Here is a 10,000-nt window from a genome sequence, read left to right as displayed (position 1 = left end):
CAAAATTTGTTTATTTTGCAAAATAGCCTAGAGCTGATTTTGATCCGCAAGAAACGCCATGGAAAGCCTGTTATTTTCACCAGTTGTTGTTCATGCAAACCAACGTTGTTTAGTATTGGCCGTATCATGATATTTTGGTGTGTAGCAATTCCCCGGGTAAACAGCTGTTAAGGTATTCTTGCGCGGTTTTATGAATATGCGGGAAAAGCAACAAGTGTTATTAAAATCCAAAAAGAAAATTGGGGGTAACCACGCATTTTTCAAAGATAATTAATCAACAATATTAGCAAAAAGCTTTAAAATACAAAGCAATGTATGGCGTTCCTTTCCAAATGAAAGCTTAATGATCTCTGAAAAATGCATGGTTACCCCCAATTTTCTTTTTGGATACCAAGAGCCCTTGCTAAGTTCTGCTTTCTCCACATAAATTTAAACCGGGCAAAAATATCCCAGCATTAGTAAGCACTACTGATAGGAAATCCGAGTGTCTGGAGATGCGCAGAACGTGTGCGCAATAACAACAGTAGGCACCGTCCTTAAGTGCATGGTAGCTGGGTGAATTTCTTCGTATTTGTTGTTGCTTGACCGTTTTTCGTTTTGAAATTTATTTTTTCCAACTTTGCATCCTTGTTTTGTGGATTGAAGGAAAAAAGGTGAACGTGTGGATTGGATGTATGCTGCAGCTGGTAGTAGTCAAGTTGATCATGAACTGTATTTACTTGGTAAACCAGTGGACAAAGCTGTTGATCCCATGGCAAAGGAAAATGAGGAGGTAAATTATTTCAACCCAGATTTATTACTATGACTCTGGGTCATTCAAAATCCAGTCATCCAAATCCCTTCATAGGTATTATATTTCCAGTTCCTTCATCTAAAAAGTTGGCCTTATACATATAATATTATAATTTGCAAAACGTCCCATCCATGTTAAGCCAGAGGGAGGGGGGCTCAGGCTAACGATGGGAGTTTGGGAGTAGGGGATGAAGTTCCCAGTGTTGTGACTGTCCTTTGTGAGGATATGGGTGGGTGGGTATGGCAGGTCCACATCAGCTGAATAGCTGCCAAAACTTCAACCTGCTCAAACAAATAAATAACAAACAAACAAACAAACATTGTGAGGTCTGTCCCCAGGGTAGGGATTTTGATCGTACGAAGGACATTCCACCATCTTCACTTGCTGCCATGTGAGGGTTTTGATCAATTATTTTGTCCCAAGGGTGGGGAATTTGATTTTTTTTTAATGAAAATGTCAAAATCCCCACCCCGTGGGAGACCCCCCCCCCCCTCCTCCCCCTCCCTCAGGCTTAACATTGATAGGTGCATAACTAATTTTAAGGCAAATTTAGCCTCTCTGAAGTTTGAATCCTTGAACTGTCCAGGCAGTATTCTAATGACTGAGTCACCTTATGGGCATTCAAATCAAGAATTGCTACTTACAACACTCATCCATCTTGTGCCAAAGAGGATATTGGAGGTGGAAGGTGCATATGAAGAGTTTTTCGTAAATGTGATTTTGGATTCTATTCTTTCTGGATCATACAATTTCCTTGATACACACTTTATTCACTCAACAGTTTAAGTTCTTTCTATGGCACAAAGCTGTCATATTATTTTCAATTAAGTTTTTCAGTTGTCGTTGCTAAAGTCAGTGCTTCATTTCTCTGTGTTCTCACAAAAAGAGGTTTCCTTGCAGGATGCCCTTGCTCCAGGCGCTTCCTTTATGAATGACACAGGAGCTAACACAGCCAATGACCTGGCAGCCAAAGTGAGGGATGATCCACTTTTTCTCATCAAGAGGAAAGAAGAAGAGAAGAGAAAGGAACTTTTGCATAATCCTGTGAAAATGAAGCAGTTGAAAATGCTACTCCAAGCTAACTTGAGCAAGTCAAGCAAGAAGAAAAAGGAGAAGAAAAAGAGAGAAAAAGAAGAAAAGAAGAGAAAGAAAGAGAAAAATGCAAGACATAGTTATTCAAATTCAGATGATAATGATGAAAGAGCAACAGAAAAAGAAAGGAGGAGAAGGGAGAAACTATACAGGGAAAGAGATCGATTAGAAGATGGAAGAAGAGATTTGAGGAAGGAACACGCAAAACACAGGGAGCGAGACAGGAAGAAAAGTGATGGATCAGATGTTGAGAGTACAAGAGAACTTAAGAGAAAGAGAATGGAGGAGTATGAGCGAAGTAACAAATCAGAAGAAGATGTGAGAGAGGTGACGAAGGAATCTAGGAGAAAAGAAAAAGAGATATCTAGACTAAGAAGTGATGAATCAAATGGTGAAAGAGATTACAAGAACAGGAGGAAAGAAGAAAGGGCAGAAATAATGAATGGGGGTCATATGAACCATCATCGAGAAACAAAAAGGTGACTTAGTAAAATAAAAACCATTGTGCAAAGAGGAAGGGAATCCTGAGTAAAGAGATACGTCTGGAAATGCAGGCAATGGCAAAAATGGCAAGAGAGCAATGTGTGGTAAATTTGGCAGAATTTTACCAAATCCTACATTTTTTGTCTTTACCCGAATTTTGGACATATAAGTGCATGATTTCCCAAAGTGCTGCTCTATATCAAAATAATGATTTGCTTCTCTTGCTGGAAATATTTCGATTTTGGCTGCCCATTCCTTTCAAGCTACCTTGTTTTCCAGGGTAATAAAACTGTTCCAACACATCAAAGAGGCTTCAAAGTGAAATCTGAACTTTGCTTGATCGACTGTATCAAAAAATACAGTATTTCATTTTACTGTCATCTTTGAAGAGCTGTAGAAGTTAGAAGAGGACCATTTTTTTTCTTAACTTTTGATTTCTTTGATCTACTTCCATGGCTCAATTCTCAGGAAAAAAAGGATGCGAGTGAGATAACATTAATTCCTTAATAACTATTTTTCTCTTTCAAGATCACCTGACAGGAAAAGGTCACACAAAAGGTCCCGATCAAGGTCTCCAATGGCCAGGGGAGAATGGGAGAAAACAGATAAGCCAAGCCATAGGCGTGGTACTGCGAGGTCCCCTCCCAGACCCAGGAGGCATGCGTCACATTCACCATCACCCCCCAAGAAATTGAGGAAATCACTTTCACCTGACAGAAGGAAGAAATGGCAAAATGGAGGGTCCACACTTACAAAGTAAGACCATAACTTTAACACATCTGGGTTTTCAAATGACAGTTCCCTTCCTCTCCTGCTTTAAGATCAAACTTGCAGGTGAATGTAAAGAACCCTCTTGTAGGAAACTGAAAAATATCACTACTCAGTAACATTCATTCAAATGTAAGAATCACCGTCTGCAGGATAATGAACAGCGCTATAAGGAAGTACTGCTCAATAGCTTTCATTTCGTAAAGGCTTTTTCGACATATTCAGTTGTTAGTCACTTTCTGTAGCATAGCGACAAAACAACACTGCCCATAACTTTGATTTAAACTATCATAATTCAACCTGTTCTTGTTTTTGTGGCAAGAACACTATCTCACTCATTTGATGCAGTCGCTCGTGAGATATTGTTCTTGCCACTCGAACATAAAGAATTCATATCTTCTCGCCACCATGTAATATCAGGTCTATTTATTGTTTTTCCTGCATATAGACATATGGATGCTACTGAGAAGGAAAAGCGCCTTGCTGCAATGATGGACAATGCAAAGTAAGATTCTAGTATATAATACGAAATTGCATTTTTGTCTAGCTTCCAGTTAGCTTGATGGCGCGGTTGATACTTCAATGTCAGTACAGCAAGTGCATTCATGTGTTCGAGTTCCTTATAAGCATGGGTTTTCAATTGACAAGTAAAATAGTCTGGTGTTATACAGTAAAATCTGCAAGTGTCATTCTTGGGAGTGAAATGTTTGATTCCAGTAAGTTCTTATTTCTTGTCTGTCTTAGATGGCGAGATGAGCAAAGAGGAAAAAATGTCAAACGATACAAGGTAAAGAATGGTTTAATTACATGAAAAAACCTAGTGTTCTAACCCCAACCCAACCGAGCTTAACAGAATGACCCTGAACTGTACTTAATGATGTTTTCCTCTCTCCTGAAGGAATTAAGATCCACGTTCGGGAATTGAGGCAAACGGCGGGTTAAATATCATAAAACTGAAAGCCGTAGGAATTATCTTATGCTAACATAGTTCTCCTTTATGAGGACTTGCTCGATAAGATGACTGGTACTTTCGCTAACAGGTCGCTTCACTTCCTTTTTAAAACCGGGATGGAAGAAGCTTGGTTAGCAATAACCAATGGAATTCGAGGCTGGTTTGCCATAAACAAGCTTCGAAAAACATGACGCAGTTTGCTTATACAGATGCACAAAGTCACTTTGAATCGTGTTTGTCGTTTTTCAGGAGGAAGACGCGAAGCTTGAAGCAAGAGAAGCAACAGGCGCTAATAAAAGCGCTTCATTTCTAAAGTAAGTAGAAATGATTTGTTTGCCACAGTACAACCCCTTCAATACCGTGGACATATTTGTGAGCTTGAAAGCGTTGGAAATGATTGGATTGATCTATTTCATTTCTCACGGATGAGCTGATCCCAGACAATTATTGAGGGTTTCTTGTTTGGGCATGAATGAGACCAAAAGAAGCTGGGAGTTTGAGGAAATGCCATCCAGCAGACGTGTCTAATATTATCACCTTTCCTGTAGCCTGCGTTAGCTGGCGGTATTGTTTACGCGAATTCGAAAGACTTAAGCCGCGCAGAGAATGAGGAGGAGCGCTTTCGCAGTGCCCTTCCCATTCTCCGCGCGGCTTCACCGCTCATTAATTTGCCCATTCCCTACCTTGAAGTAGAGCGAGTTTCAATCGAGTGTCGTAAAACCAAAACCAAAGTAATTACTTTGGCCAATAGAAAAGGACGGAGACAATCCAGTAAACCAATCAAAATTCGAAGTAATTACACGTAGCCGACACAAAGCGCGGGAAAATGTGCACGCGCAAGCCGCGATTGGTTTTGGTTTCACTTCTGATTGGTTGAATAAATGGCGCGAAAACTTTGAACCAATCACTGATTGAAGTGATGCAAAACAACAACGTGAAATGACTAAATTTGAGGTTTTGTGAAGAACGTCAGCCCTTGAGGATAAATTTTCATTTTCTCCCTTAAATGAAGTACCGTTCCGACGAGTGTCGTTTTCGAGGAACTACCACACCCTTGTCATGTTAAAATGGTTGAAATAGTCACGAAGCGATTAAAATAACGCGAATTTATATTTTGAGATCACGTTCTCGTCTCCATTGTCGTTGCTTAAGCTCCCTAGTGTCTGGACGTCTTGCGTATTCTTCTGTGTTTAGCATGCGTCTCGCTCGGGGTTTCTCGCCACACTCTCCCCTTGACACCCTCTTGTTTAACCGGTTTATGTTTTTGTTTTTTTTTTTTTTACTTGCAGTCCAACAAATTTGATAGAATGAAATAAAGGTGTAATCTCTCTTGCTTTCTTTTTTAGCTCGCAAATCACTTACTTGAATTCTTTTTAACAGTGACATAAAAGTCCAATCTTTTTCGTCGAAGACAACTTCAAGTGTTAGCGACCGCATCAAAAGGAACATCAAACTTTGAACCAATCACTGATTGAAGTGATGCAAAACCAAAGCAATTCAGAAATTACTTTCGACACTCAATTGAAAACCGCTCTAACGATTATCGTTAATTCGTAATTTGCTCTGAATTTACTATTATCGTTAATTTAGAAGACTGAAAGCTTGATATGGATTATGGGAAATGGTCAAATATTTTTTGAAAGACAACCCAAGTGTATGGACATAGGACTCGAACCTGGGAATGTTCATTATTAACCCGTCACCTAACCACTTGACCACCACACCGCTAGCTGCTCAGGAACAATATTTGATAAAGCTGTATTATCCCTCGGTAACAAACAATAATTAACACTGCAAAAGGTCGGTTTCCAAACTTCACAACAAAGGTAAACATTTTTAAATCAAGGCTTAAGCCTTAATTATTAATCTTGCTTAGACCTAATTACTCTACAGCATTGGTATTCTGTGGGAGACTAATTTTTTTTTTTTTTTTGAAAGTGCGGTATCTTGTTCTTCAGTGATGAAGCGGAAAGAAGCGGTTCTTATAGAGTAGAAACTCTGAGTTCAATTCCAATCTACGGATATGATTTTTTATTACCTTATTTTCTCTGCTGCCACAAGCCCTGGGACACAGTGTCCTAAATTAGCGATAACAGTAAATTCAAAGCAACTACGAATTAACGATAATCGTTAAGTTAGAGTAGAGATCATGTTGTTAATTTACTTTGCGTGCTAACAATAGCGCAGCTTAAGGTGGCTTACTACAGTTAACCGAAGAAAAAAATATCAAAATTTTGAAATCTGTGAAATTAAAGCAAAATGATGTCTCTTGTGAAGTGTTGGTCACTGCAACTGATGTAAAATGTAATTTTACGTAACAAATAAATACAAATCAGGGGAAAACGCTTAATATAGTGACAGACTTCCTGGAGGGGGGACTGGAAACTAGTCATTTCAAAGGCCTGTTTCTCAAAACCTAGCCGTACGACTAGGGTTAAAATTTTGCGAAGTAGTAAACAACATGTAGACAAAACCGTCAACATTTTTTCAAAAAGTTCTATTTGACAGTTTTTCAGTTATTATTAAAATAGACGAAAATCGACGTTTTTGTCATTTGTGAAAAACCTGTCTGGCAGATTTAACTATTTATTTCTTTGCATAATTATTTTTTCTCGCTTTCGGAAATCCTGAAATTTTCAGGTGGGGTTGTACGGCTGGTTTTCGAGAAAAAAGCCTTTCAAGTGTCTAGTTTCCAGTCCCCCCTCCAGGAGCTCGGTCACTATGTTAAGCATTTTCCCCTGATTTGCATTTATTTGTTCGGTAAAATTACATTTTACATCAATTGCAGTGACTAACAATTCAGAAGAGACATCCTGTTGCTTTAATTTCACAGATTCCAAAACCTTGATCTTTTTCTTCGGAAAACTGTAGTAAGCCACCTTAAGCAACGACAACGCCGACAGAAACAAGAACGTCACAAATTTGCATATTTAGTTGGCAAAAACAATAGCTTTGCACGCCCTGCACGTGCGTTTTTCACTTTTGTCCGTTTCTTTGCCGTCGTCAGCAAAACAACAACGTGAAATGACTAAATTTGAGGTTTTATGAAGAACGTCAGCACTTGAGGATAAATTTTCATTTTCTCCCATAAATGAAGTACCGTTCCGACGAGTGTCGTTTTGGAGGAACTACCACACCCTTGTCATGTTAAAATGGTTGAAATAGTCACGAAGCGATTAAAATAACGCGAATTTATATTTTGAGATGACGTTCTCGTCGCCTTTGTCGTTGCTTAAGTTCCCTAGTCTCTGGACGTCTTGCGTATTCTTCTCTGTTTAGCATGCGTCTCGCTCGGGGTTTCCAGCCACGCTCTTCCCTTGGCACCTCTTTCTTGTTTAACCGGTTTATGTTTTTTTTTTTTTTGCTTGCATTCCAACAAATTTGATAGAATGAAATAAAGGTGTAATCTCTCTTGCTTTCGCTTCTAGCTCGCAAATCACTTACTTGAATTCTTTTTAACAGTGACATAAAAGTCCAATCGTTTTCGTCAAAGACAACTTCAAGTGTTGGCGACCGCATCAAAAGGAACATCAACTCAGTGCAGCGAACACCGGCAGCACTTGAATCCTTCCTGGGGAAATAGGACGCTAACAACTTCAGTGTTGCGAAGGTTTACGAAGCCTGTTCCCTGTGCTTTGAAGACATCGGTTGTGTTCCGAAGATTGCAACATCAATTACTGTAAGTCGAGTCCAATGTCGGAATGGCCGAATATATCACGAAGCTTTTATACGAAGCAACTGTACCTGGTTACAAAGACTTGCAACAACTTGCATGTTTGAGCCTGATGGAAGTAAACAGGAACGATGGAGGTCCGAAGAGTTTCCGAAGATCGACGACACAAATGCAATTTCTTACAAAGGATAGCGACAGCGTACTCAACGGCCGAGTATCTTTCCGAGCGACAACGAAATACGAGTTAAGACCAAAGTGAATGCTTCAAGAAAGGGCATAACGGCACGCTAGAAGAACTTAATTCGTTTTAAAAGAGATTTCATATAATTTTCTTGTCCATCCGGCCGCGTTGAACGATATACTCTAACAGACTCTGACGTTGCCATCACTTCTCGTTGTCGGGCAACAAGGGTTATTTTTTAGCTCTGTGCTCAAGAATCGACTTATCCGGATTTACCAAACAACATCGCGAAGCGAATTGCCCGATCCCAAATAACAAAGGTACCCGAATACCTTCCCAATACGCCCTGTTTTCAACACAATTGTCGGCTGAAAAGGCACAACTGCAATAGAATCGGAGTCATAGAGACGGAAAAAAACACAGACGTTCATAATTTGTTGTGTTTATTAGCACAAAAGCACTTGTTTTAAATCTATCGTCTACCTTACTAAAGTGATAGCACGACATGTGCTTTTTAACTTTGTTTCTTAACAGAGATTATCCACGTGATAGTCTAAACACGTGCTCTTTAAAAATTCTTTCCCAATGAATTTAAAATTCATTTTACATTTTAATTTATTTACGAGAATGGTAAATATTTTTTGCAAACATGCGTGGTTGCAGTTCCTTGAGGATGTTAGAAACATGTTTTGGTTGAATTTTTATAGTCCTGATGGTATTGTGTCATTGATGAAAGGGTTCCTTTGGAATCGAGGCTCTGGCACGTATTTCCACCTTCTCAATCATTTGACAGTTGTGTAATATTCATATATTACTAGTCTGTCGAAGGAGAAAAGTGCAGTTCAAGAAACTTTAGCGTTCTTGCTGGAACGTAATGTTCAGCTACCTTTTGCGTCTCTGTCATATATTGTGAGCATGCGTAAGGGAAAAGCATCTTGCCAGCACATATACAGGCACGATGTGCGAATTTTCTTGTTGAAAGAGTTGTTAATATAGCGTTATTATACAAGGACTTGAACAGACTCATAAATTTTTCCTTTACTGTCACTGCTGTTCTTTTTGACCATCTTCTTCAAAGTTTTAATCTTATCATCTTTCTTCTTCAAGTCGCTTTGCATCTCGCTGACTTTGGTGACAAGATTTTGTATCTGAAGAGTTAACTCCTTGAGATCGTCCCTATAATCCGGTTTGTTTTCTTCCTGAAAAACAAAAAAGGAACAATTAATGACGCGTCCAAAACAATACAAGTCTTTTAGAAAACATATAGGTAAAAGAGGAGTAAGTATAAACTAAAATCGGTACCATGCAATAAAATTAAATTAGGCGTCAATTCGGGTATGCTCTTCTATTTTATTTTAGTATAATTTTCAGCGGTGAATATAAGAATTTAGTGTTATATTCACCGCGCTAGCCGGTGAATATAACATTTTGGAGGCGCGGCTGCTAAGCTAATCAAGCACTTTTCGTGCCTTTTTATCTTGTTTTAGCCCGTTGTTTTGCACTCTCTTGATATTCACCGGTGCAAATTACACTGAAACAATTATTCGCCTCAGGCTCAGTAAATATTGGGGAATATTCACTTCGCCTTCGGCGAATAATTGATAAATATCTCTCAGATAGTACGCGCGCTGTGCTTGGCTAAATTAGCGGGCCGTATTCTTCAGTTCGGCCCGCTGTACAGTCCGCTAAATTTAAAATTTCGGTAAAACATTATGTAGCAAGTTTTTCATGTCGTTTCTGTTACATAAACTTGTAAATCTGTTTGAATCTTGCAAGCAACTATTTCAAACAGCCAAGGAGATTTAGTTTTCGGACTTTGACACGGCAATCTTTGTGGCAGTTGAACCTTCCGCTTGACTTCGACTAGTTTTCTTGCCCGCGCGCCGAATTAACCTCGGAGATGTAAGAAATATCTTACTAATCTCGTTTTCTCGGTCCGCACTGTAAGTTACTGAGCCTCGTTTTTTCCCTTTCACAACAGCGAGTTCACCACTCCTTCAGCCACCCCTCCCTCGGTAAGTGCAATTATGTGCACTCCAGGTCGAGACTGGGGACTTT

General features: G+C 39.3%; 2 protein-coding genes across 10 annotated transcripts in view; one reads left to right on the top strand and one right to left on the bottom strand.

Annotated features, from left to right (window-relative positions):
• The window catches only part of LOC138049904 (pre-mRNA-splicing factor CWC25 homolog), a 9,740-nt gene extending 468 nt beyond the window's left edge, over positions 1-9,272 (top strand). Inside the window, exons 3-9 of one of the 2 annotated variants that reach the window (XM_068896374.1) lie at positions 646-772; positions 1,694-2,364; positions 2,897-3,124; positions 3,585-3,641; positions 3,881-3,923; positions 4,338-4,402; positions 7,551-9,272. In XM_068896374.1, coding sequence (XP_068752475.1) covers positions 646-772; positions 1,694-2,364; positions 2,897-3,124; positions 3,585-3,641; positions 3,881-3,923; positions 4,338-4,402; positions 7,551-7,671 — 1,312 coding nt within the window. In that variant the 3' untranslated portion in view covers positions 7,672-9,272. Of the gene's footprint in view, positions 1-645; positions 773-1,693; positions 2,365-2,896; positions 3,125-3,584; positions 3,642-3,880; positions 3,924-4,337; positions 4,403-5,468; positions 5,563-7,550 lie in introns of those variants that run through there. The other variant, XM_068896375.1, reaches the window with a different exon arrangement.
• The window catches only part of LOC138049903 (uncharacterized), a 25,060-nt gene continuing 23,428 nt past the window's right edge, over positions 8,369-10,000 (bottom strand). For all 8 annotated transcript variants that reach the window (XM_068896370.1, XM_068896371.1, XM_068896368.1 and 5 more), the window contains one exon: positions 8,369-9,141. In XM_068896370.1, the coding sequence (XP_068752471.1) occupies positions 8,944-9,141 (198 nt within the window). In that variant the 3' untranslated portion in view covers positions 8,369-8,943. The remainder of the gene's footprint in view (positions 9,142-10,000) is intronic.

Source organism: Montipora capricornis, chromosome 5, assembly GCF_036669925.1.
Source record: "Montipora capricornis isolate CH-2021 chromosome 5, ASM3666992v2, whole genome shotgun sequence".
Classification (NCBI taxonomy): domain Eukaryota; kingdom Metazoa; phylum Cnidaria; class Anthozoa; order Scleractinia; family Acroporidae; genus Montipora; species Montipora capricornis.
The sequence above is the reverse complement of the archived record's forward strand: the minus strand, read 5'-3'. Positions and strand labels throughout refer to the sequence as shown.